The sequence below is a fragment of the Phytophthora infestans genome, genomic scaffold, assembly GCF_000142945.1.
Source record: "Phytophthora infestans T30-4 supercont1.10 genomic scaffold, whole genome shotgun sequence".
In the NCBI taxonomy this organism is placed as follows: domain Eukaryota; phylum Oomycota; class Peronosporomycetes; order Peronosporales; family Peronosporaceae; genus Phytophthora; species Phytophthora infestans.
In genome coordinates, this window is record NW_003303749.1 from 2,045,093 (window position 1) to 2,072,287 (window position 27,195).

Here is a 27,195-nt window from a genome sequence, read left to right on the forward strand (position 1 = left end):
CGAGATCAGGCGACCTAAATTCAGCGCAGGCTAATTTTTCCGCGACGTTCAGCGCACCCCCACGCTGTAACTGGACTAGACCTTACTCAAAATTGGGGTTGTTCCCGTTGTGGACAGCCATAAATTAATAATTAAATTAAAAAATTAGGATTAATTTTTACGCATATTATTTTTTCGGGTTCCCTGGTAGGAGCTTTGATAGCCCAGAGACGCAGCATGATGCGGCGTAGTACGAAATACTCGCGCCGCTCGCCAAACCACTGGCTAAAGAGGTTGACTCTAGCGAAGAGCAGACATCTTTCTCAGCAGCAGCGTATAGTGGTACCCCAGCCCGGAAGATAATGGCACTAAGCAGTGATGATTCGTCAGCGCTGATGACATCGGAGAGATAGGAGCTGAGTGAAACCGCGCAGACTTGTCCGTCCGAGTTCGAAGTGGTGCATATGGTTTGGTGGAGCCCATTAACAATGTCGAAAAGAACTTGTTTCAGTGTTAGACCGGCTGGTACGAGTAAAACATGTTATTGATCCGCAGGCCACGGAGCTCGGGATCATAGGACAGCGGAAGGTTGAGCTGACTGTACACGTTCTGGACCAACTCTGCCACTTGACGCACCGATGGGATGGCGTTGTGCATCGCCAGGGCGGCGTTTCGCAGGTCGGGTTGGATGTGATCGATGATGCCGGCGTCAACATGCAGCCGCAGAGTCGGATACCACGTGTTTTGAAAACCTAGGGAAGTATCCGAGTCATTCCAGGAACCTGGGCAGTTATGGCGGCTCCAGATGATGCAGTCGCCCGCTGCAAAGCAGATCGTCCCTGTACCAAAACCGGCGTGGAGCCAGCCATTGTACATGACATTCTGGAGGTCAGCATTGGACGGCTGCATCACCTGGCAACGGTAACAGTAGGGATCCGATAACACGTCAATACAAACATTGTAGCTATTCTAAAGCCGTACACGAAGGCTCTTCCCAACAATAAAGCCAAATGTATGTTTAAGCAGAGGCTCACGAGTCCCCACTAAACGAGCTAGCTTTGCTTGCCTAGCAGATGATGGACACGCGATGCGTGCAGGACCGTAGCCTTTTAGCGTCGCTGCTCTTGCTTCCTCGACCCTTTGCAGCATGCGTACCAGCGTGCTCGGCGGGACGCCAAGGAGCAGACACAGCGTGGAGTTCCCCATCGAGCCCACATAAAAGCATAGCACGAGACCCAGTACTTGATGCAGATACTGGGGCTTCGGAGGACACCCTCTTGATGATGGAGGCGAGATCCTGTTTTGAAACGCGCAAAGCGCGGAAGCAGCGGAGAGAACGCAGCCCTGTTACATTAGTAAACCAGCACTTCCTTTCTACTCCTATAAATGAGCGGTAGATACAAATCAGGTCAAACTCGTCGCATTCAAGAAGTTCTTGTCGTTGCCTGCCAAATACAGCGACATCCAGGCCGACTCGGTTGGTTTGTCCAGACATTGAACTGTGAGGTAATACTGAGATCGCATGGCGACTCTCCTAATATCCTGAATCAGGACTTTAAAGACCGCGTCTCGAACGTTGACCATATCCTTCTCGTAGTTCGCAAGAGCTTCGCTCATAAAGAGCATTAGAGCGGTAGTAGTGTCGTGAATATCCTTCATCTCAAACCTCACTTCGCTCAAAACACTCAATGAGCTGCAATATGATTAACACTCAATGAGCTGCAATATGATAAAAAAAAAATGGAAGCGAGAAACTAGTCTCGGCTGGATACATTAACTATCATTGAAAATTTCGTCGAAATGGGGTATATTTAACAGGACAAAACTCACTTGCTTATTGCATTTGTGGTCTTTCAAACCCGTCTTATCTGCTGATATGGCGGGTACATAATACATTTTTGGTAGACGAAACCGTGTCATTTGCAATCTCTAAATGTAGCTCTAAATATAAAGAGTGCACAGGTATAAAATGTCGATTTTTCTGATGTATGTCAAAGATTATACGAGGGAGGACGGTGATGGGCACAAGGTACCTTTCCTCACAAATCTAAGATATAGTTTGTGAAGTTGCCGGAAGTTACGGTGCACAGCTGATATTACTCCGCAACTTTATTGAAACCGGATTACCAGCTACGTCTACGAAATCGTGCAGCTATTCCACGAGGATGTCTCTTCCTTCGTCTCTACGCTTGATGTTGAGGCGCGGGCAGCCAAGATCTTCTCAAACAGCTTAAGATCTGCCTGCTCCTTCCTCTCACGAACCGTCTCGGCTTCAGCAGCTACATGTTCGTCGTACGTGGAGATGTTCAAGCCCAGCTGTGTTTTCACCTCGTCGTTCACTGTTGCAGGCTCCGTGAGCACAACATACGCGTCTTGGTCGCTCTCACGGACGATACGTTGCACCTTGGACGACTCGAACACGTCCTCCATGCGTACATGTTGAATCCGGCGCTTAGTAGTGCTAGTTACACGGTACACACGAGCGCGATCGATCGTCTGTTCAACATTGCCAAGGTCCAGGAAGCTCTGGTCCGAGATCATGAGGTTCAGCTGGTTCTTGAAGCTCTCCAGCTCCTCCAGACGCACTTTAAGACGAGCCGAGCTGCCTTCCTTAGGCACGAGCTGGTCAGGTAACTCACCCTTGGAGTCGTGAGCTAACAGACCAAGGAAGCACACAGCAGTCATGAACGCGTCGAAGCCAGCCTCGTGGCACAGCAAGCTCTCGTTGCCGTCAGCTTCAGCCTTAAGAGCCTCACGGTATGTATCGAAGCGCTTGTCTGAAGGGATGAGACTTTCAGGCTCCGGCTTGACATTCTCACGCATGTACTCGAACAGCGACGATAGACCCGTGGACTTGAGCTTCTCGCCAAGAGGAGACCGCAAAGTAACGTGCTTTGTGTCGTAGATAGTCGGGAAGAGCTCCAGAAGCTGCGTCTTGAACTCCGCTAAGGTCTCTGGGAGGGGCTTACAGAACTGGTGGAAGACGTACACAAAGTCCAGTAGAGCGTTGTGTCCGACCACCGGCAGTTTGCTCTCACTCAGAGCCTCGATCACCTTGGAGAAGCCAATGGCTTCATCCATCTCTTTTCTCATCTCCTTCACCTTAGCAGCGATCAGTTCATCCTTCATTTTCTTGGACAAATACGACACCTGCACGCCACCGTCGGCAGCTTCCGAGTACAGATAACTGGCCTTGGCACGCGCTGTCTCATGCACGATCATGGAGTAAAACGAGTTCCTCGTGGGCACAAACAGCTTCTCGCCCTTCTTGGCTCCACCAGCGATCCATTTAGCCAGCTGTTGCTTAACGTCCTTCTGGAAGGCCATGCCATCGTCCGATAGTTGCAAGTTCTTGTTAACCTTTGTCAGTCCGTCAATACGACGCTGCAGACGCTTCTTCATCGCTGGAGTCTTGGCTAGATTCACGAATGGGATGCCATCTCCAATGAACTTGTTAAAGTCGAAGCCGTGTTCCGACAGAAATTGCAGACTGGAGGCTTGGCACAAGAAGCGCTCGTCCAGCGAGCCGTACGGTCTTGGGAATACGTAAAAGTTCCAAGTCTTTATGTGGAACTGATCCTTCTGATCCAAATGCACAATGGAGAGCCCAAACTGCGTGATGAGGAAGCTCTCGCCTGCACGCTTCACTTTGTGGTAACGCTCCTCCAGCGTGTCTAGGTATTGTTCGCGCTCGAGCTCATTGGGCGATAAACCTGTGAACTCCGTGTCGATGGCGACCAAGCGGCAAGTTGGTAGCTGTAGATCCTTCTGCAGGTCTTTCAAGTGCTTCGAAAAGTTGTGGCGAGTCACGTTCATCTCGCCTTCTGAAGCTTCGAGGGTGACGGTGCTGAAACGACGTGGACGGAGGAGCAGCGACCGAAGCGACGATTGAGATGCACGCAGCATTCGGTGGGTCGTCAACACAAGTTACACGAATGACACACCATTTAGGGTAACGGCTGGGTAAACCTTTGATATGTCATATCGATGGTCGAATACCTCTACATGTATTCAATCGATAAAATGGAAACCAAAGCGACGAGCGTAAAGGACCTGACGGACGCCGAGGTCTACGAGCTCGTGTACCAGCTGAAGCAGTGTAATGAGAGTGATCCAGCGGAGACGCGTCGACTGCTGCAGGACCACCCGGAGCTGGCGCGCGCTGTCGCCCAGGCACAGCTTCGACTCGGAATGATCAAGGAGCGCGCAGCGTCAGCATCTGCCCCAATCAATGCCATCGTACGCGATGTCTACGAGGCTTTTACTTTGTGTTTTAGGTTTTTAACACTTTGATGCTTCAACTGTAGGGCGTGTCGAACGATCTAATGGAGAAGCTGGACCCCGAGCAGCAAGAGTTACTGGAACAGGTACAGAACTTGGCTCCTGAGATCATTCAGTCGCTGCCCCCAGAGGAGCGACGGCAGATCATGGAACTGCGCGAGGCCATGGGACTACCACCTCTATAGGAGACTTCTATTTAAACAGCTTCAGTACACAGGGCAACAGCGCAGCTTTCTGTAGTCAAAAGGTCAAGACCGGGTTGGGTTTGTCAAGTCCGTAGTACGCTGTCTACTGCAAAAGCTCGTGAGATACCTGCACTTAGAATTTGAAATCCTTGAGCTTCTTGCTCTTGTCGGTCTTGGCTTTCTTTTTCTTCTTAGCGGCCTCGTCTTCGTCTTCCGCAGGGTTAGCAGACTCGGACGGAGGCGCGTCTTCGAAGCGACGTCGAACACGACCAGTCTCCGATCGTGTGCCGCTCGACTCCTCTGCTCCGCCGGGAACAACGTATGCATGCCCTGAGCCGTAGAGCGACGTACCCACCGATGTCTACATTACAAGAGAAGGGTGTAAGAACTGTCTACTCCTTCACAACAGTAATGAACGATGCATCGCACCTCCTTCTGTTCCAGCACAGTGTAGAGCTGCTGTGGCTCATCGGGGGTCTCTGTTCCTCTGTTAGATACATAGCCACATACAACCAGGTTAGCAAAATGTTATCAGAAGTAGCCAAAGAGTTACAATTTTAACGTACCGGATACCCTTGCGCAGATCCACGACACCAGGTGTAGTGAGGCCCGAAGCAACACTTGAAATGCCGTCCACAAGGGGAGTTTCCAAGCCAGTAGCGTCAAGACCGTCAGCGTCGTCATTGCCTTCCACGTTGCCTTCTGGCTGCTCCTCTTCTCCGTCTTCTTCCTCTTCTTCTTCTACATTTTTCATAAGAGCGTTAGCTGCAAGTTTACAGCTATCCTCTAGCTATGGAGTCCACACCTTCTTGTTCTTCAAATTCTCCCCATCGTTCACGGTTAATGTCCTCTCCCTGCAGCACACAAAATCGTTCTTGAACCACCAATTCTGAAGTAGCACCACCTCAACAATTCTTACCTGGTTCTCTGACTCCGCGGGCTTGCCGAAGACGTCACCGTACAGAGGCACACCATTCTCATCCACAGGCGGCTTACCCCATCCACCAGGATGATATCCAAAGCTTGCGCCGTCTGGGATAGGCGCGTTCAAACCTGGAATCTTCAAGTTCGGGTATGCTGGCGGCGGGCCATATCTTTGTACATTCAATAGCCACGGAGGAGGCACGCCTTCCACCATACCGAGGGCTGCCTTGAGTTCGTCTGAGAGCTGACCTGGCACCTTAGACTTGAGTTTTACCTCAAATTCCTTGCCTTCGTAATACCTGCAAAGTGAAAGCAAAATTACGACATAAGGTCAATGTTACTCAGCATAGATAAAGCTGAGCTACAATTGCCAATAAGTAGACGTACACATCACCCAGTTGCGTGAGCTTGGGTTTGGTCTGGAAGCGGAAGAATGCGTCGTGCAGCACCTGGTAGTCGATATCCACACGCCCCATTTTGGGCTGTACACGTTCTCTAGCTCGCTGTTTGTTTCGCTTCTTCTCATCGTCCTCAGCGACAGAATCTCTCACTTCAGCAATACCCGTCTGAGCTATAAACTCTGGTAGTTGGAACGGCTGCTTCTCGAAGCCACGCTTGCCCTGAAGATACTTTCGCTTATGACACCAGTGGCGCGGCACGGGCACCGTATTACGATACGACTTTAAGAACACGAGCAGGCGAGGGTCTGCTGACGTGACATCGTGAGCCTCCACTACATCCGGATAGACCACCAGCTGCTTAAGCTCGGCAACGCTCAGTCGTTTGCTCTTCTTGCGAGCCTTCCTGGACAGAACCTGCTCTTCTTCCTCTTCCTCCTTCGTCTGATCTTCATTTCCTTCTGCATCATCCTTTCCCTCCTTGTCGTCGTCCTTACCGTCCTAAATGTTCAATAAAACTTCATCAATTAATGGGTAAACAGCCAAGATCCTGTAGTCTGAACGCACCTCGTTGTCCGTGGCGCCGCAAAGCTCTTCAGCGGACGAGAACTTGCCGAATACGCGCATCATTTCCTCATAAGCTGGGTCATCCTGTGGAAGCGCAAGCTCCTTGCTTAGATCGGCGCTCACGTACTCGACCTCTACATCTAGAGGGGGTGCAACAGCCGTCTCCTTCTTCGTCTTCGCAATGCCGTTGCTGGCGTAAGCGGGCTCAATCTTGACGCCATTAGCCTCCGCCTGCTTCTGCGCACGCTTCTTGAGTCGCCGCCGCTGGTTCTTGGTCAGTCCACTGCCCGCAGCCATCGCCCCAGTGTCCGCCGCTTTAGCTTCCAGCGTGTGCTTCCCCCCAGTGCTTGAAACCTGCGGCTATGCATATTGTAATCCGGCTAAACAGAATTTGTGATACTGAGTGGATAAAAACAATTCTTTTTGAGAATTATCAGCCCGGAAACTCAACAGCTTGATGGAGGTCGCGGACGATGCTCTGGCCAAGGTCGTCTTCTTCCTGTCCACGACGGGTACGAATCTTAAACCGGTTGATGTATGTACGCAAAGTATGTGCTGACACTCGGTGTGAGTGACAACAGAAAGCCGCAGCAAGCTTTACCGTCTGCTGCAATATGGTTCCAAGTTCTCGAAGTGGGCACTGATCGAACACTGGAAGCTGGATGCCAGTGAGCCCACCTTGACACACACACTGCACAGTGATAATGGGTCGAAGAAGACGTCAGCGCCATATGAGTTGAAGATACAGGTAACCCCGGACTGGAAAAGGAGGACGATAACGTCACTAAGCCGAGTGGAGCTGATTTTCGGTGACGCTCGTCGGTTCTTCCGCTTCCTGCAGTTCTTAGAGATGGCGGACATATTCCGCTATGTTCGAGAGCCCCTGCGCAGAGTGCGGGTGCTGCGAAGGCTGCGCATCCTATGCTTCTTTTTCTTCTACCTAACGGAGAACTACGTCGTGATCTGCACACGCGTATTGGGCGCATCGTCACGAGAGCCACTCATGCGAAGATTGAGACGCATTTGCAACGGTTTCTGGCTGTTGAGCATTCTGCTAGCGTTCCCGTTAGATCACATGATGCACCGCAGCACAATGCTCTCGACAGCTAAGAAGCTGCTGGAATTGCCACTGGCATTTGTTGGGTTTTCAGGGCTACGCGTAAGCGATGAAGGCTTCAGTGCTCTTGCTTTAATATCTGCACAGATAGGCGTGTACAGTCGATGGGTAGACGTGATGGCTAAGTTCCAACAGCAGCACTTGAAGCGGCTCCCAGCGACTCCCGATGTGCTGTAGGCATTTAATCACCCTTTTATCAGAAGAAGCGAGGGATGTACTCGCCGAATAAAGCGTTCCCGTACTCAACTACATGTAGAGAAAAAAAAGGTTTCCGAATATGATACACTACACGTAGTACAGTTTTGACGTAATAATTCACTTCAAAGGAGTAAATATTGTCGACGTCTACAGAACTACAATTATGTGTTTCCCTTTCACTTTGGCAAACGACCCAGAGCTTGCGCCAATAATATTGTTCATGAAGCTGTTCGAGCTGATGCACGCTCACCATCAAGTCACATGCAACATAAACTCAGCTTTCCCAAATGGCTTCACTGTCGACCTTTTGCACCAATCCTGTGCGTTTTATCTAACTCCTGATTTTTCCACCAACTGCAACAGAGAGGGCTAGGCCACCGACCTTACAAACGTCAAATCAAACCAAGAGCTTATCTAACACGCCCCCATTGCACCAGCCTCTCTCCCCACAGACGAAGCTGCAGGCTGCTAAACACTCGCTTGGACGCGCTTATTTTGACGTGACGCCTGGCCTCCTCCACTCGCAGGGCGAGGACACACAGCACTGCTCCGAGCGCAGCAGCGTCTTCGCTATCCATAAAGGGCTCGCACGTGACGAACGCTTTGGAATTCGCTTCGGGACGTGCCACTGTTCGTCTGCGCCTCTAGAAGCTCTCTTCGAGTGTGAAGACGTCCGTAAGAGCAAACAGCATGAAAAAGTCTCCCGTGGCAGCTATGAGCAACATCCGCGAGGCAGTGCGACGCAAGAGCGTGGGTCTGAGCTTCACTACCAACTTTAGCATCTTCAGCCGCAGCACCGGCTCGGTAGGCGAGGACGACCGCTCGGAGCACGAGGGTGATGACGATGACTCGGAGAGCAGTCGCTACAACCGCGCGCGACAGGACTCGGTGGCCGGGGAGGACGACCCAGATAGCAGTCCATCACCCGCAGTCAGTTCTCGAAGCTCGTATGTGGAGCCTCCAGAGCCGCCACTACCGCCTCCGGGTGGTCTACTGGAAGCTGCCACAAAGAACGTACAGGGAAAAATGCAGACACTAATGGAGACCTTCCATGAGGTCACTACGTCTCATGTAAGTGTGACTGCCGAGATCTTTCTCAAGATGGCTACATCTCTTACAAATTGGTCTGATATGATTTGTAGGACGACGAAACGATCCAGTGCAGCGTCTTCCTGTCCAGAACGGCCTTGTTCTCCGACCGACTCGTGGTGTTTATCGGCGACAGCGATGGGTCTCCAGCAGGCATTTGGAGTGCACGGCTTTGTGTTCGGTCAGGGTCTGAAGGTGGCGGCATCTTCAAAGGCAGCTTGGGATCCATGCTGCCATATATAATGAAGGCCAAAGAAGATAAACTGGGTATCGTCGTGTTCGACGACATCTTCAAGGACTCCATGCGGTCCGGAGAAATTGATGTAAGTATTGTTATTTTAGAGTACTTTATGAAGGACATGACGACTGATATTCGTTATTCTACTGCCATTGTAGATGAGGAGTGCAGTGCAACGGTTTATGACGGGCTGGCGTAACCACGTGTTAACTTCCAGAGCTACGCACGTGTTTATCGTGGCGTATCGGGACGGTGGCAGTCTATTGGTGGAAGCTTTGCGGTCGAACATGAAGGAGATGCAGCGTCACATTAGTGGAGTCGTCTTCTTGCAGTCTACACACCACATTTCGTCAGATGACTCGTATACATTACGGAAGATGATTGCGCAGTGGTGTCTGGCCTACCTGTCATCACCGGAGGGCTTAAAAGCGTTAAAGCGCATGAAGTCACGAGAAATGCCATTGGGCTGTGTGGTACTGTCAGCGGGTCGCGCGAATTCGGACGTGGACTTGCTCCAGACTGTCGTGTCCTCAGTATACGCAAGCTTTAAGGCGAGATGGTCAGGTTTCCGCGTGAAAAACGTAAATAGCGGTATGGAAAAGGCCTGTTACTTGTGCAAGGGCCCATTCAACATGCGTCGTTGGCGCCGGCATTGTCGTACCTGTCAGAATCCATGCTGCGAGAAGTGTTCGACGGTAGAAAACACACGTCACGAAGGCCAAGTGCGTCTCTGTTTAACGTGTCGCGCGCTGCCTTCACTGATCCATTGGTCGAGACCACGTGCTGTCCGTACGGGTGAGAAGGAGAGTGTTTTCAGTGGATCAGCCAAGCCCGGCAAGATGTCTGTGAACGACTTTGAGCTTGTTACGGTCATCGGTCGTGGTGCCTGTGGTAAGGTGCTATTGGTGCTGAAGAAGGACGGCGCAGACGCTGGCCACTTGTACGCTATGAAGGTTCTGAAGAAGGAGTGGGTGATGAACAAGGACCTGGTCACGCAGACGATGGCAGAGCGCCGTATCCTACAAGAGGCTGACCACCCGTACATCGTCCAGCTGAAGTACGCCTTCCAGAACCAGGACAAACTATACATGGTCATGGAGTACTACAGCGGTGGCTCTCTTCGTCAGGTGCTGCGACGTCGTGGTCGCTTCAGTATCAAGCGCGCTCGGTTTTATCTGGCCGAAATCCTTCTCGCTATCGCGCATCTGCACGCATCGAACATTCTGTACCGCGATTTGAAGCTGGAGAACATTGTCATTACTGCGGACGGCAATGTGGCGTGTACGGACTTTGGTCTGTCGAAGGAGGAGATGGATGACAATGAAAGGACGAGTTCGTTTGTGGGCACGTGCGAGTACTTGGCGCCCGAGTTGATTATGAAGGAAGGCTACGGCAAGGCTGTGGACTGGTGGGCGCTGGGTATTTTGGCGTACGAGATGATTCAGGGCGACTCGCCGTTTCGTCACAATGTGCCAACTATTCTGTTTGACAAGATTTTGAAGGAGGAGCCGGAGTTCAGTGATCGTTTTACTCCGGAAGCTCAGGATCTGATTATGAAGCTGCTGACGAAAGACCCGGAGAACCGTCTTGGCTGTGGACCTGACGGCGTTGAGGAGATCAAACAGCATCCGTTTTTTGCAGAAATTGACTGGGATAAACTACTGCAGATGGAGATGGAAGTCCCACGTCCTCCGCATCGCATGGAGGACGTGACTGATGAGAGTCACCTATCTCGCGCTATTGCTAAGATGCGTGAGGCACGTGAAGAGATCATGCCGGACTCGCCCGTGTCGCTGCCGTCGTCTCCGTCTGAACAGAAGCACTTTGACCGCTTCTCGTACCAAGGACTGGGAGACTGGAAACCAGAGATGGCTGACATGGATTTTGATGAAGAGACGGGCAACTTCAAGCAAGGAACCATCCATGAAGACGAAGAGTTCGTTGAGGAGGACTACATTGAGGAGTCTGGCGATGGGGACGGCGTGCCGTTGTCTCCTGGCTCGAAGCAGAACTCGATGACGTCTTCGAAGACGTCTCCGTCCAAGGCTAATGGATCAGATACTCCTCCAGCTTCGAGCTCGGCTGCTTCGGCATCTCCGAGGAGTCCACAGAGCGTGGGTAGTCCTGGCAGTCCTCCACCTGTGCCTGTGAGCCCCGGTAGTCCGGAAGGTTCCGCGCCGTGTACGCCGACAGAGCCACAGTCCCAGACTATTTAGGGAACAGCACTCAAGGGTAGGCAGGGAGATACATACAGGACCGAGTGTGGATGTAAATGCATGAAGATGGTTGGGAAATCACATGAAGGGTGAAGGTAATAGCAAGGAAAGTCAATGTGAGAGGCTGGGAGCAATGTGGCATCTTGCGCTGCATTTGGTTTAACGCGTTGAAGCGGGCTCTTGGCCAATCAACGTCTCCATCTGATCCCAAGATGATTGTGTGACGTACTTCGTTGCCAGAAAAGGGAACGACTTCTGTAATCAAACCTGGCGTCCTATCAAAAAATGAAAAAAAAGAAAAGTACTACTTTCTTTTCCTAAGACATCTTGTTTGATAGAAATATTCTAAGCTCGCGGGTGATTGCACACTTATTCTGTCATTTACAGCTCGGCGACTACTATCTGCCTAAATACTATCTGATTGGATCGTGCGGTTCTCCCCCGATCGTTCTCACTCTTCAATCCGAAGCAGAAGACCAAACTCCTCCGATCTCGTCATGTTCGCCAAGACCGTCCGTTCGATGGCCGCTCCTGCGCGCCGCGGCTTCGCCACCAGCCAGAAGATTAAGGTGCACAAGCCCATCGTGGAGCTTGACGGTGATGAGATGACGCGTGTCATCTGGTCGCAGATTAAGGACAAGTACATCCACCCGTACCTGGACCTGGACATCGAGTATTTCGACCTGGGTCTACCGCACCGTGACGCCACCAACGACCAGATTACCATCGACGCTGCCCACGCCATCCAGGAGCACCACGTTGGCATCAAGTGCGCGACCATCACTCCGGATGAGCAGCGTGTGGAGGAGTTTAAGCTCAAGAAGATGTGGCGTTCGCCCAACGGCACGATCCGTAACATCCTCAACGGTACGGTCTTCCGTGAGCCCATCGTCATCTCCAACGTGCCACGTCTTGTGCCGGGCTGGAAGAAGCCCATTGTCGTGGGCCGTCACGCTTTCGGTGACCAGTACAAGAGCACGGACTTCATCGCCCCTGGTCCGGGCAAGTTCGAGGTCGTGTACACGCCCGAGAACGGTGGTGAGAAGCAGACGTTCGAGGTGTACGACTTCAAGGGCCCTGGCGTGGGTCTGGCCATGTACAACACGGACGAGAGCATCTACGGCTTTGCCAAATCGTGTCTGTCCTTCGCTCTGAGCAAGAACCAGGACCTGTTCCTGTCCACTAAGAACACCATTCTTAAGAAGTACGATGGTCGCTTCAAGGACATCTTCGAGGAGGTGTACCAGAGCGAGTTCAAGGCTAAGTACGACGCCGCTGGTATCTCGTACACGCACCGTCTGATCGACGACATGGTCGCCCAGGCTCTGAAGAGCGACGGCGGCTTCGTGTGGGCTTGCAAGAACTACGACGGTGACGTCCAGTCGGACATTGTTGCCCAGGGTTACGGCTCGCTTGGTCTGATGACCAGTGTGCTGGTTGCTCCCGATGGAAAGACGGTGGAGGCTGAGGCTGCTCACGGCACGGTCACGCGTCACTGGCGCCAGTACCAGCAGGGCAAGAAGACGAGCACCAACCCTATTGCCTCGATCTACGCCTGGACGCGTGGTCTCGCCCACCGTGGCAAGCTTGACGGCAACCAGGAGCTCATTGACTTTTCTCTCGGTCTGGAGGACGCCGTGATCAAGACGGTGGAGGCCGGCCACATGACCAAGGACTTGGCCATCTGCGTCCACGGCTCCAACGTGACTCCCGACCACTACTTGTACACGGAAGACTTCATGGACAAGGTCAAGGACACGTTCGACGCCACGCGCAACTAAATGGCTTGAAAAGGGGGAGGGTACACTGACAAGCTGAGCTTTCTATCTACAGCACATTTACACGCAGTTAGCCGGCAAATGCAACGTGCTTCTTGTTTATCAGCCTTTTAAAACACAGTCAAAATATACTACATGTAGTACAAGTGGAAGAAAAAACCGGTCGTTTTACCGTTTATTTGTAGTACATGTATAATACGAGTAGTCGTGTTAAGAAAAGACACAAGTATTACTACTTCGTAGCCTCGTACGGTTGGTCATGGTCATCCGAAACTTATTTGCATACGGGTATGGTTAGCCGAAAATTTGCGTTTTTTGCGACCTCTGGTGTACAGTGAGCTAGCGGGTACTTTAGTAGTACTTAAGCTTCAATGTAATACTTTAGTATTATTAATATTACTCCATTTAAAATATACTAGAATACAGCTAAGCCAAAAAATAATAATCAAGATTTTAGATAACTTTTAGAATCTGAACTATCTCAAGAGATTTGCAGCCTAACCGGCCAATGTATGGTGTAAACCATTTGTCAGCCACAAAAATTCGTCCCCTTTCGGTGTCGCGTAGCTTGCCACCCAAAAAGCTCGACCGCCATGGATCTCCGAACGCGTGCCACGCAGAAGCGGCCTCTGCCTACGGACGCGGCTAGGGTCAGCGAGAATGATGCGTCTGACAACTTAGAGGAGGAGGAATGGATGCTGCAGCGGGGCTGCCGTAGCTTTAGCGTCAGAGGAAGACGTTCGACTCAAAGAGTCACTAATACTAAGCTCCTTATCCAAAGGAGCTTACAGCCCAAGACCAGGGCTCAAAGTAATATCTTAATTTTTATGCTTCAAAACCAGAAGTGCTTTATTTACTATTATTGCGGCCAACCCGCATAGGGGTAAATGTATTTGTTTAACTATCTAGCATAGTTAAACCTAATCAAATGCATAACGTGTGGCTTTCGGCCAACGTACTGAGAGACCTTGTTAACTCTCCAACTTATGTACTGAGAGTTTGTTAGCTCTCCGGGTACTTCGTACCCCTGTGTGTTTCACACCATGTAACCCCGCTACACTCTCCCCCACTAAGATGAGAACACTCCGTTCTCGAAACTTTCCTCAGCGAGGTCACGTCTTGTTAAGACGGCGGAGGCTACTACACCTCACACCAACGTTTGTGAGCTCCGTGAGCTCACAAACGCCTACGCATCGTTGATGCCCAACTTCTCGTCGTCGGCCCACGGCCCAATGTTCCAAGCGCAGCGCGCATCTTGCTCTCAAGCGGTCTCAGACCTACGCTCGCGCTCCGCGCCTACTCCAAGAGCTGCAAACCGCTTAGAGCAATGCCCTTGACTCATTCGAGTCGTCGACAACAGCTCAGCGGTTGAACACTCGCTTCACAAGCGATAGGTCGGTGGCTCGAGCCCACCAGGGCACAGCCCTCTCGTTCCATGAACGATTGTTCACCCTTGGACAAGCTTAAGGGCAACACCCTTTTAGCTCAATGGTTGAGCGTTGGCTTTGAGAGCCACAGGTCGGTGGTTCGAACCCACCAGGGCACAGCCCTCTCGTTCTATGAACGATTGTCCACGCTTGGACATGCTTAAGGGCAATCCCCTTTTAGCTCAGTGGTCGAGCGTTGGCTTTGGAAGCCACAGGTCGGTGGTTCGAACCCACCAGGGCACAGCCCTCTCGTTCCATGAACTGTTGTCCTTGAATGAACAAGCTTAAGGACAACGCCCTTTCAGCTCAGTGGTCGAGCGCTGGCTTTGGAAGCCGCAGGTCGGTGGCTCAGCCCTCTCATACCATGATTAGTCCGTTCTCGGACTGACGTACGAGATCGCAATGGTAGAGCTCCGGCCTGTCAAGCCAAAGGCCAGTGGTTCGATCCCCGTCCGGGACACCACTTTCGCTGTTACAGCGCATCCACATTTGGATCATGCTCATCGAGCAAGTTGTTTCAAAACAACTATGCGTCTATCGAGACGCTTGTGCCTGAACCTTGGTCAGCACAACACGAAGCACCTGCTTCCTTCAGGACCATGTCCCTAACACTACGAGGTCTCTCCACCTCCTGCTCCCGCTGCGAGCACCGCTAATACGTACGAGCTGGCTGCTGCAGCCACTGGTCAGAGCCTGAGCTCAACTACTGACCTGATCGCTCCCCACTCTAGTGGGAGGCGCCCAGCGCCTGGCGACGCTGTCGCACGCCATGGTGGCGCTTCGGCACATGATGTGCTCGGTCGTAAGCGTCAACGACGTCAGGGCAATCTTGCCGGAGGATAGCCTCAAACTCCCATGAGTTCTGTGAGTGAGGGAACCCTTCCACTTCACCAAGTACTGGGTACAACCCTGCCGTCTACGCCACGCCACAAGGCGCTCCACGTGAAAGTGGAGCTCACCATGCTCATCGAGCAGAGCTGGAGGAGGCCTTGCCTCAGCTGGGCTCTCGCGGGGAGAGTCAGCACTTGCCGGAACGGCGTTTGCGTCCATACGACGCCGGCGTCCACGACGCGAACGTTCACGTTCATCGCCCATCGGTCGATCTCGAAGAGATGATCCACCTTGTGGATAGGTTAGAGCCACCACTGTTGACTCACAACCAGCTCTCGGACCTTGAGCATCCAGTCGCTCGGCTGAACGTTCAGCTTGCCTTGCTCCTGCATCTCGAGTACTTCGCTCCGCGACCTGTGGCTCTGCCACATGCTGTTGATCAGCCATCTGTGGATCTACCACTTGCTGTTGTTCAGTCTCCCGTGGCTCTACCACCTACTGCCTTGCAGCTGTCCGTGGCCCAGCCACTGTTGGTGCCAACGCCTCCGCGCTCACCTGAGCAGGGTCTTGATATGGCTTAAGCAAGCCAACATAGAAGACCGGATGCGTGCGCATCTTCTTCGGAAGGTTAAGCGTATACGCTAGGCCCTTCCTGGCCACGACCTTAAACGGTCCTATGAACCGAGGTCTTAACTTCGTTTTGAAGACTGCAGACACTGCATGAGTAGGTAGGTTTTTAGCGTTTCATAAAACTTGGTCTCCGACCTCAAACCTCTCAACATTGCTTCTGCCCTTGACATCTGCATGTTCCTTCTGCGTGTCTTGGCTTTCATCCATAGCGTCGCGTACTTGACGCATTACGCTCAGTCTCAAAGAGACAAAGTCATCGACTTGCTTGCGACCCGCAACAGGGCTGACATCAGCTAGCCGCTCGGCTATCCCTCCCCCATCAAACCCTGAGCCACTGCGTGGCAGCGTCAGTGGCAGCCACTGTCACTGACGCGAGGGTTAACCAATCCGTTCACATAGAACGGAGTGTAGCCTGTCGAGGCGTGCACTGCATTTTTAATTCGAACTCAACGAGTGGGAGCATCTGGCTCCAGCGTCTTGGGGGCCTCAGCGCATACGCTTCGGAGGGTATCCTCCACAGCGCGATTCACGCGTTCGGTTTGACCATCGGTCTGCGGATGGTCCGCTGTGGACATGTCCAAACGAAGTGCCGAGCACTCTGAAAGAGGGACGTTCAGAACTTCGCGGTGAAGCGCGGGTCTCGATCCGAGACAATTGCCTCAGGCAAGCCATGTTGGCGAAAGACTCGGTCTAAAAACAGCAAAGCTGTACCTTCACCATCAATGGTGTCCGGCACTACCGCTAAATGAGCGATCTTGCTCAATCGGTCTACAAAGACCACTATACCCGTGTTTCCAGCCTTATCCTTGGGAAGGCCAAACACAAAGTCCATACTCATGGACCGCCAGCATCCCTTGGGGACAGGCAAACTCGCCAATGGCGCTGCCGTGCTCGGCGCGGACTTTGTCCGTTGACACGTCTCACACGTGCGTACATAGGTGCCGACCCACTTATACATCTTAAGCCACCAGTACATCGAGCTCACCGAGCCATAGGTCTTCTCCCGACCTAAGTGCCCGCCCACGGGCGTATCGTGAACCTCATAGAGATTACGATACTTTAGATCCTCTTCATGAGGAACGACTACGCGAGGGTTATCCTCAGAGTCGGTGCTGTAGTACAGCAGGCCGACATCGAGTGAGTATCGATGCAGCCTCGCGCGTAAGCGCCCAGACAATTCCTTGTCAGAGTCTTTAAACTCTTCGCTCCCAAGAGCCCGTAGCAGCGCTACGCACATGTCGTCTTGTGCATACGCTCCGCGTATCAAGTCAGGCACTGACGACGTCACTGTCGTGACATGAGCTAGCTCGTAGTCCGGCCTGCGCGAGAGCGCATCGGCCACTACATTAAGCCGCCCCGGCTTGTACTTCACCTCGAAGTTATATTCGGCAAAGAAGGAAAGCCATCTTGCCATTCTCTGAGAGAGATGAGGCGACTGTGTTGCAGTGCGTAACGACGCATGATCAGTAAAGATCACAAAAGGCTTAGAGCCTAGCAGGTGTACCCTGAATTTGACTAGAGCATACTTCATTGCAAGTAGCTCTTTGTCATGAACTGGATAGCTCTTCTCTGCAGCTTTGAGCTGGCGAGACTCATACGCGATCACGCGTTCACGCCCTTCGGCGTCTGCTTGTAGTAAAGCACAACCGATTGCAAAATCGGAGGCGTGACAGACGACGCTAAACGGACTATCCGGGTTCGGTAGCGCAAGGATCGGAGCCTGTAAAAGGCTTTCCTTCACAGCCTCAAAGGCTGCGTCGTGCTCGACGTTCCAGCACCATGGTGCGTCCTTCTTAAGGAGATCAGATAATGGCCGAGCCATCTCCGCGTAGTTCGCGCTGTACTTGTGCAAGTAATTGGCTAAGCCTAGCCACTTGCGTAAGTCCTTTTGGTTCTTGGGAACCGGCCAGTCCACGATGGCCTTGACTTTGGCAGGATCTGCCCTTAAGCCTCGCTTCCCAATGAAGCACCCGAGGAAAGGTATTTCCTCCGCGCCAAAGACGCACTTATCCAAGTTGGCATACACCTTATTAGTGCGCATGCACTCGAGCACCGCTCGCAAGTGGTCAATGTAGTTTTCCACGTCTGACTTTCCGTGCTCAGCACGACTATGGACGAATATATCGTCAAAGTACGTTTGAGCGTACGCCCGGTGGGGCCTAAACAACTGCGTCACAAGACGATTGAACGTTGCTGGTGCGTTCGACAGCCCCTGGGGCATCACCAGCCACTCCCAGAGCATACCGCTCGGAGTACTCACCGCTGTCAGCGGAATGTCGCTCGCTCTCATGAGCAATTGGTAGTATCCATCGACCAAGTCGAGCGCGCTGTACAACGTACAGCCTACCATGTTGTTCTGCAGAGCATCCTTGCGAGGAATCGGCGTTTGCGCCGGGATAGTGGCTGCATTTAGCTTGTTAAAAGCATGAGCAATGCGCCACTTGCCGTTCGGCTTTCTGACACAGAACGTGGGTGTCAAGTGCGGAGACTTACTCTCACGCACCACCCCTGCCTCGTGCTTCGCACGGAAGAATGCGTCAATGACGTCACACTGCTCTCTCGGCAAAGGCCATTGCCTTGTTACGCAGTATTTAGTTCTAGGAACCAGGTCAATCTCATGACACACGCCTCGATCCGGAGGCAGGCCCGTTGGTGGGTCTTTCGAGACAACGTCTCCATACTCCTTCACCACCGAGTAGAAGGGATCCGAAGGATCTTTTAGGATCGCCGATCCACTTCTTGCGCTCAGCGCCTTCTTGGTCTCCTCTAGGACCGCGTTGTCCACGACGGACGAGGAGTTCAACTCCTCCTCAGGTCCCAGTAGGACCACCTCGGCTAGTTCGCCTGCCTTTAAGGCTTCGCCAAACTCGGCCATGGACATCTCGTCCAGCTCTAGCAGAGCATCCGCAGCGGGCAGAGTGTCAAGGTTGATGTCACCTTCTACCTCCCCCGTCACTCCGTTCACAAGTGTATACAGCTGTTCACAACAATCACGTGGAGCATCACCGCTCGTCACGTTGGACGCATCGTCCGACGTCGAAGACGTCACGACGCCCTGCGTCTTCTTCTCCTCTCCCTCCGCGAGCCCGGCCGGATGAGGGCGGTGTGGCGACATCTCCGTCACCACCACCGGGTGCAGCAGCACCATCACTCCTCAAAGAGGATACAGTGTCTCGCAAGACACTCGGCTGAAAGCCAGGCGGTCCTTGACCTTCACACAGTGAACTAGGTGTCACTTCACCTGCATCTCCTGAGCCACGCCCATGATGCCTCGACTCGCAGTCGACCGCGACCCTCGGGCCACGCAGTGGTAGGTCATCGACCAGATTCGTACCACTCAGTGGACTACGTGCCACTCCGCGCTCGTCCTCACCAGGACCCAGCAGTTGGTCATTGACCTGACCTGCACCGCTCAGCGGATAACGTGCCGCACCACGTACGCCCTCAGGGCAAACAGCAACCTCGTTGCTAGCAATTTCGGACATACCAATGTCCAGCACTACGGCCGCCTCGGCCTCGTGCTCGCGCCAAAAGTGCTTCTGCTTCCTAGCAGAGGTGGGTTCATGACTCACCAAAGTTCCACTAGGAGCAGGGTGCGACGCACCCAGCGTTTTCGACTTCCAGTCGATCCATGGCTCATGGCGTTCCAGCCCTGCCATGCCAAGGATGAGGTCATACTTCGCATCCAGGTCTAAGACCAAGCAGCGTTCCACGCTATTGAAGTTCTCAAACTTCACTCCAAGGTCGACAGAGACCTTCGACACAGTTACCAGTGTCCCCGTCGCGAGACGGACAGAGATCGTATCTCTCGTTGGCACTTCCAGTGCTTCAGCATACAGCTGACTCCCTTCTAGGGTGGAGCGACGGGTGTAGTTGCCCGAGGCTCCCGAGTCAATCAAGACTCTCCATGGCTTTGCAAAGCCCTTCACGTTAGCTTGAACGACCAGCAAGCCCGGCTTGCACAAACTCTTCTCGTAAGAGAGCTCAGCTCTCTTCGGGGCTGAGCCCCGTTGCCCTCTACCGCATCGAGGCACAACAGAACTCAGTTCTTTCCCAGTAGGCCGCCCCGCGCCTACTGGGAGTTGCCGTTTCCCGGCGATGACCCGGAGGGTTGGCTCGCCGGAGCCCCGCGCTTCTTGCGCAGAGGCCCTCAAGTGCTTAGTGCTATTGCACACAAAGCATCGGCGGATGCCGGCGCGCTGCTCCGCAGCAAGAAGCTCCGCTTCTTTACCTTCCGCATAGCTGAGGTCCATCGGCTCTGGACCGCTCGAAGAGCTTGCGCTACCAGCGCTCCAACCAGGTCGCGCCGACCTGAAGCTGTGCTCGGCATTCAATGCCACATCCACCGCCTCTTCGAAAGAGTTAGGGTGTACACGGAACACTTCCGCTCGAGCTGCGCTCAGACGAAGGCTCTCCATAAACACGGTCACGCTGACCAGTTCTGGAAGAGGGTCCGCCGCCATTCCGGCGATAAGAGTTCTCAACTCTTGGACATAGTCCAATAAATCCTTCTTACCCTGGCGGGTAGCAAGGAACCTCGACCGAATACGGTACGCCTGATTAGGTGGCGCGAGCACGCGCGAAAGCTGTTGCTTCAGCTGATCCCAAGTGGAAAATGCAGCGTCAACAGACGTGCCGCACGTTAGTGCCCATTCGCGAGCGCGACCTCCAAGCCTGGAGATAGCCATCGCCACGCGCTGATGCTCAGACTGGAGCAGGGCCGATCTTATAACCATCTCGACCTCACGGGTCCAGAAAAGGAGATTATCTCTATCCTTCCCCGCGAAGGTTTTTACGCTCACCATGAGCGGTTTCAGTCTCATAGACTCTTCACGCGTCATCGACGCCGCCGCCGTTGCGGCGCTCATCTTCTCTTGGACGTGCTTCAAGAGCGCGTTCTCGTAGCGGGAGAACGATTCCAGCCTGGCGGTGACCGCCTCTGGACCTTGCGATGCAAGATGAGCCACGCCCTCCGGGCCAAGCAAGGACATATGCTTAGTAAGCGCGTCCTGCTGCGCCGGGGGCAAATTCGCGAACACGGGGTGTTCCATCCTCGCAGAGGATATAGTCAACCGACTCAGGAGCGGGATTGACTACAAGTGCTACCAAGTGCAGCGGGGCTGCCGTAGCTTTAGCGTCAGAGGAAGACGTTCGACTCAAAGAGTCACTAATACTAAGCTCCTTATCCAAAGGAGCTTATAGCCCAAGACCAGGGCTCAAAGTTAATACCTTAATTTTTATGCTTCAAAACCAGAAGTGTTTTATTTACTATTATTGCGGCCAACCCGCCTAGGGGTAAATGTATCTGTTTAACTATCTAGCATAGTTAAACCTAATCAAATGCATAATGTGTGGCTTTCGGCCAACGTACTGAGAGACCTTGTTAACTATCCAGCTTATGTACTGAGGGTTTGTTAGCTCTCCGGGTACTTCGTATCCCCCTGTGTGTTCTACACCATGTAACCCCGCTACAGATGCCTTCACCAGTGCTAGATCAAGATGCTGGAGAATCTACTGAGACTACGACAAGCCTGAGTGAAGGTAATGGGCAGTCGGTTGTTGTTGCTCTACCGCCAAACGAGAGGGTGTTCCCGTCATGGGAGGCATTGGAAGGTTACTGGCCATGTACACAGCTCAGACGTTCCAGGTACTAAACACTTGTGTGACAGCTTACCTCATTATAATGTACCAATGCACACGTGCATTATAATTTCTTAGGTCTTCCGACGACGCACTAATACATCAATCGGCGAGCGCAGCTCCAAGATCGACTCTACACACTCATCCGCCGCTAAGATACCTGCTGCCTGGATCCACTACGTCAAGACGTTTGTGTGTACCCACCATGGAAAATACAAATCACGGCCCAGCGGGAAAAGACCTCGACAAGAGTCGCGAACCGGCGGATGCCCTGCCAATGTAAGAATTGGGTTCAGTGGGGCTCCGTCGGGCTCAGTTGGGTCTACTTGGGTTCAGTCGGGCTCAGTTGGGCCCACGTATCCTTTTTTATTTATGAGACAGACTTATGACAATGTTTAGATGATTACCTAGATTAATGCGCGCGTTAAGGTTGTGGATTCGTGTACCAACACTTTCGCCGTCATTATAACGAAGCGGAATCTTCAGCACAACCACATCTTGATGGAATATGGCTTCCGCCAGCATCCTTCCAATCGTATGTTCATCGATGAATCAATGATGCATACCGTCGATCAGCTTCGCAAAGCTGGAGCAAAGAAATCCAGCACTTAAAGTTCATCACAGATAAATCTGACTCCAATCCCACACCCCGATATATGTACAACCTAGTGCGCAAGCTTAAGCTGCGTGAAGTCGGGCATGGCCTCACAAATAGTGGGAAACGGTTGAAAAGGTCGATGATGGAGTTTGGCACACAAAAAGGAAATGTGGGTCGCATTTTCATCGATGAGGTGATTGATAAGATATTAATATTGCGGCCACTTAGCTTCGTTTACGCTTAAATGCAATGCTAGCTTGCACTGACAGAAACAGCGTGTATCACACTTCAAACGAAGCACATGCGGATTTTGCTCGACCAATTTCCAGAAGTTCTGTTGATTGATGCGACTACGGTACGAATCGTTCCAAGTAGAAGATTTTCTCTTTCATGGCACATGATACGGTCGGAAAGGGGCAGTTTGTGCAGCATGCATTACTTCAGAATGAACCATATCCGACGTTGCTCACGGCCCTGGAAGAGTTCAAAAGTAGCAATCCCACGTGGTCCAAGCTCCAGTGCGTTCTTATCGACAAGGATTTCACCGAATTATCGGTGCTGGAGAAAGCTTTCCCTGGTGTGACAGTTTTACTCTGTCAATTTCACGTGTTGAAGTATCTGCGGAAAGAGATTGCGTCGTCGCCTTACGGCTTCAACTCATGGCAGACGATGGTGTTATGAGTTTGCTCGTCTACGCAAGCACGGAATCGAAGTACAAGAAGCACTTCAAGCACATGGTTAATTTAGCGTCCCTTGGGCACGCTTCGACAAATCTCTCGATCGAGCACGAGTCGGGCACAGTTGGCAATGAGTCGGGCACAGCTGGTCATGAGTCGGGTACAGGGTTATGAGTCGGGTACATCATTAGAGGCTGTGAATACGCAAAGCAGTGTAGCTAGCGAATCGTGACGAGCATCCCTGGCATACTTATGCAAAATTTGGGATAATTGTCGAGAGCTGTGGTGTGCTCACAAGCGGCAGAACACTGTGACACTGGGAAATAATACCAACAATAGATTGGAATCTTCGTGGAAGCAGCTAAAAGAATGAGTGGATTGCTTCATAGCTGTAGATGAGTGCATCGTTTCCATCATGAACTATCAAAGCCTTCAATGGAGAGATGACGCTGGTGGCTAATATTGTTAGCGAGCACGCGTGTGATCTTATCCACGAGCAGTACGTCTACGCACTTGGACGTACATCGTACACTTTCTACGAAGGATGCCCTAATGTTTATTTCATCAGAAGTATATGCTCAGGTGACAACGCGCTCGATGAAATAAATTCCGAACATTCAGTGACGAGGCGAGATGGAAAATGCTCCTGTTTGTTCGTGAGTACTCGCCTTCTGCCATGTAGGCATGTATTCTTCATCCGAGATGCTCTCCGATTAGAGACTGTGATTCCAACCCAAATGTTGCATCGCCGGTGGGTGATATCTACAGTACGGTCTGTACTGCAATTTGAGCAGTCAAACGACACTGTTCCGCCGTCCGAGTTGTTTGCAATGAAGCCCATCTTGACATCGAAAGACCGACCCTGGGACCCAAATCGCAAGTACCGTAAAGCTTTGCCTATTGCAGCCGAGACTCGTGACGTGATGGCGGGTCTTGGCATGCCGCAATATCGTGAGGCAGTGAAATATCTGCAGGAAGTGGCTCGACAGTTCAAAAAAGGTGATTTTTAGCAAGGGGGGAGACCATTTAAATTGCGTGACCAGCCATTCCTTACCCGCTGAAGACACGGAAGGTGGCCCCTCTGTAGAAGAACAGCGCGGACTTCTTACCATGATCTCAAGTGCTCCAATGGTCGACACAGGAGAGGGCACAGGTGATCACTCAAAAGAATCAGGTATTCAATTGGGCCATTCGGTCCAGTCGGGCTCTCAATCGGTCCAGTCGCGTGAGTCGGGAATTATCGGATGAACTTGCAATTGGAGAAACTGCAGTTGATTCGCAGACATGCGTCACCCTGGAGCCTGCTGATGACAGACCATTTAAAGTGGCAAGCCCTCCAAATTCGCGAGGTCGACCAAAGCGAGCTGCGAAGGCTAAAAAGGCCGCGCGCAAGAAGACAGTGGAGACTGCGAAGGAGTATTCCGAGATGTACCGCTCCAACCTCAGTCTTTCATCTGTGCAAACGGCATCATCAACAGAGCCAGCATACGATTCTGCAGTAGAATTACCCTCCCGTTTCAAGAAGTTTGAGTATGGCAAGAAAATGAGAGTACCTACTGCGCGACAAAGATCAAAATTACCTCCCACAAAACCGCTGACACATCCCGAAACAATCACGCGTATTATTAGGCCAGAATTCATTAGGACGTGCGATCAAAAAGTGGTTGCTCTGCAGTCAAAACACAGAGGGCTATCACAAACGGACGTGGGTTTAGACGTTATTGGCTATGAAGAATATGCGACTGAAACACTGGCAATCATGAAAAAGTGGCATCGAGCAATGAAGTCAATTAAGCAGAGGGAGAAGGCGTATTACCTGGGTCGAAGCCATTGACCTTACAATTTCTATGCCTATATCATTCCGCATTTCGCCGGAGCCCGATCTGCTTGGTCAGATCAAGTCGCTTGGGCTTCTCTCGGTCCAGGTACATTGTATTATCAGTATATGAACCTTTAAAGCAAATTTATCTAGCTACTTTTCTACGGTTTTTGTGTGAATACAGACTGAGGTGCTTAAGCTTGTTGGCAGAGGACAGCTGAGTGACGGTACAGTAGATTGCGTCATGTCCAAGCTGTTCGAAGCGAGAGCGGATGTTGTGGTTATCAGGCCCTGTGTAATCGGGCCGGTAGTGGATGGCTCGATGTCAGTACCGTTACGAGACTTAGCCAATATATTCGTTGGCGTGTCCTCAGAGAATATCCTGATTCCGCTATGCTGCAATTCGTTGCATTGGTGCAGCATAATGATTGACGGTGCCCAGTAGGATCTGACTATCTACGACCCGATGTCGTCAGCCTACGGTGTTCAAGTTCGTGCGGTAGCAGAAAAACTGACGACTCTACTTCCAGACTATGCTCCTAGAAAGTATCGCGATCATCATAAAACAAGCGAGCTCGGCGTGTAGGCGGACAACTACAACTGTGGCATGTATGTCCTCACAGCATTTGAAATTTTTGCTGGCGCTGATGCGCTCAGCCTACTGAACAGAAAGGAGCTTCAGTGCCTGTGATACAGGTATCTATCCATGTGGCTTTAAATTTTAAACAAGCTGCTCACTTGAATCTACAGCTTAAACGGTTACAGTGCAAAGTTTTCTATTATATTTTGCTTTCATGGCGAGACGACAACACTTCGACAAACGTAAGTGCATGTAGTGGTCACCGCAAATACGCTATGGCGACCAATCACCTGCTACTAAAATGTATCCGACTATACGTGGCGAGCGCGTATACCATGACTGCGCGTCTAATGATGACCGGTTCTGGCTCTTCAATCAACCGGTCATGCTTAAGGCACAACTGCCTCGTCTCATTTCTCTCAATTGGGCTAAATAACGAGTGCCTAAAAACAAATCCGATGGTCCAAAATTATTTCAGTGGAACTATGCGACTTCGAGAACAAAATAGATTTTAACATGGCCAACACAATTCATTTTGTTCTATCAGACGCTCGGAAGATATATTTTATTATTTTTATATAATTACTAAAAAAATAAATAAAAATAATAAAATGACAAAAATTGAATTTGTACGGCGCTGTGTTCGTTAGAACAGAGCATGCACTGCCACCGGTGGCTAAGGAAAAAGACGTACCCAGCTCAAGTAAACTCAGCATTTTTATCGGCAGGACAAAATGGTGGATTTGATATGTTATAAGTGGCACTTTTGAGGCACTTTTGAAGCTGCTGTTACGACCTGGCTCATGCGCGAATACAACGAAGGCTAACCTTTTTATTATAAATTCCGACCAAATTTGCCGTTTTTGGTCCTATTCAGTGAGTCCTTCGAATCCAAATTTCCTGTTATCTTAAAACAGCCCAGCCTCGCTCAAATGCTTTAGGTACTTGATCTTGCGATTTCATAGATGTTAGTATAATACGATTTTACCCTGCCAGGTAGTGTCTCTTATCCTACAGAACAGCTTAAAGGATTTAAAATTCGACAATAAGGATGATATCTGAAAGATTTTTCTTTCAAGGTACATGCAATTATCAACCAGCGTTCTACAGCAATAGAGATTAATGTTTTTACTGTAAATCATTAAATAAGGGCTTGTTGTCGTCCGATTATCAGACGGTCCGAATTCTGTTAAAGTGGAAGATAGCTCGGTCGTCTAAGCATCTCGATAGATCTACTGATAAACAAACGCTAGGACGCGTAAATGTTGTTTTAATACAAAAATACAAGCAAATATCAAACCGAGCGATGGAATGTTGAGAGCCGCCAATTGCTGCTGTCCAACATTTGAGTTACCGGCTTACAATATCAAAAGCGTTCCGTAATCGACTGATTGTGTTGCTGATGCACTGAAAATGTTTGAGCGATACCGGTACCCTAATTATTGCTCTTATAATTTACCATCACCAAGAGTTAATATACTGCTACAACCAATTCCATTTTAACATCATGGTTCTTCGAAAGCAAGCAGCATCGAATCTAAACCTAATACAGACATGTACTTGAGTAAACTTTTAGGGTGCAACAAACCGCGCATCTACCTTCGTCTCGGCTATTCTCCACCTTTCGAGGCACGCGTCCGCCGGTCGGCAATTGGTCGAAAATTTATTTCTGGTGCTTCTATTGGCTGGATGTCATTGTCCTCATGTGCGCCATGATGCCACAGTCCGAACCCGCCGACGCCACGGACGCTTGCTCGGTCCACGCACGAGGGGCAAGGATTCCGACGGCCACATCTTTTTCGCTAGCTGCACCATTCTGCCACTGCAAATTGTGAGTGTCGCCGTGAGCCAGCGCTTGGGAGGCGCAACACCGTTTGCGACAAGGTAAAGGCAACTAATTGCTGTGACATTCTCACTCTTGCCGAGTATTGTGCAACTGGTGCGGAGTAAATGAGTGGTTGCGCATCGATCATTCTAACTTCTCTATATGTGCCCGTTCTTATAAGTTTAGGAGCATCTGACG

The 27,195-nt window shown here is 51.3% G+C and overlaps 6 protein-coding genes across 6 annotated transcripts; 4 read left to right on the forward strand and 2 right to left on the reverse strand.

Moving 5' to 3' along the window:
* Positions 1–2,115: 2,115 nt before the first annotated feature.
* PITG_07051 (Poly(A)-specific ribonuclease PARN-like protein) lies at positions 2,116–3,885 on the reverse strand (the record flags this gene model as incomplete). Its single annotated transcript, XM_002904971.1, has 1 exon — positions 2,116–3,885. One exon carries the CDS (start codon positions 3,883–3,885, stop codon positions 2,116–2,118), a length of 1,770 nt encoding a protein of 589 aa, XP_002905017.1.
* Positions 3,886–4,002: 117 nt separating this feature from the next.
* On the forward strand, positions 4,003–4,445 carry PITG_07052 (uncharacterized protein; the record flags this gene model as incomplete). Its single annotated transcript, XM_002904972.1, has 2 exons — positions 4,003–4,218; positions 4,287–4,445. The coding sequence occupies 2 exons, from the start codon at positions 4,003–4,005 to the stop codon at positions 4,443–4,445; spliced, it is 375 nt and encodes a 124-aa protein (XP_002905018.1).
* A 133-nt stretch (positions 4,446–4,578) lies between these two features.
* On the reverse strand, positions 4,579–6,631 carry PITG_07053 (uncharacterized protein; the record flags this gene model as incomplete). Its single annotated transcript, XM_002904973.1, has 7 exons — positions 4,579–4,806; positions 4,875–4,932; positions 5,012–5,186; positions 5,251–5,299; positions 5,365–5,668; positions 5,757–6,268; positions 6,335–6,631. 7 exons carry the CDS (start codon positions 6,629–6,631, stop codon positions 4,579–4,581), a joined length of 1,623 nt encoding a protein of 540 aa, XP_002905019.1.
* A 160-nt stretch (positions 6,632–6,791) lies between these two features.
* On the forward strand, positions 6,792–7,628 carry PITG_07054 (uncharacterized protein; the record flags this gene model as incomplete). The annotated part of the gene is made up of 3 exons (XM_002904974.1): positions 6,792–6,846; positions 6,916–7,002; positions 7,060–7,628. The coding sequence occupies 3 exons, from the start codon at positions 6,792–6,794 to the stop codon at positions 7,626–7,628; spliced, it is 711 nt and encodes a 236-aa protein (XP_002905020.1).
* Positions 7,629–8,339: 711 nt separating this feature from the next.
* Positions 8,340–11,192, forward strand: PITG_07055 (ribosomal protein S6 kinase, putative; the record flags this gene model as incomplete). The annotated part of the gene is made up of 3 exons (XM_002904975.1): positions 8,340–8,720; positions 8,792–9,061; positions 9,135–11,192. 3 exons carry the CDS (start codon positions 8,340–8,342, stop codon positions 11,190–11,192), a joined length of 2,709 nt encoding a protein of 902 aa, XP_002905021.1.
* A 465-nt stretch (positions 11,193–11,657) lies between these two features.
* On the forward strand, positions 11,658–13,129 carry PITG_07056 (isocitrate dehydrogenase, mitochondrial precursor; the record flags this gene model as incomplete). The annotated part of the gene is made up of 1 exon (XM_002904976.1): positions 11,658–13,129. The coding sequence occupies one exon, from the start codon at positions 11,690–11,692 to the stop codon at positions 12,971–12,973; it is 1,284 nt and encodes a 427-aa protein (XP_002905022.1).
* Positions 13,130–27,195: the final 14,066 nt, after the last annotated feature.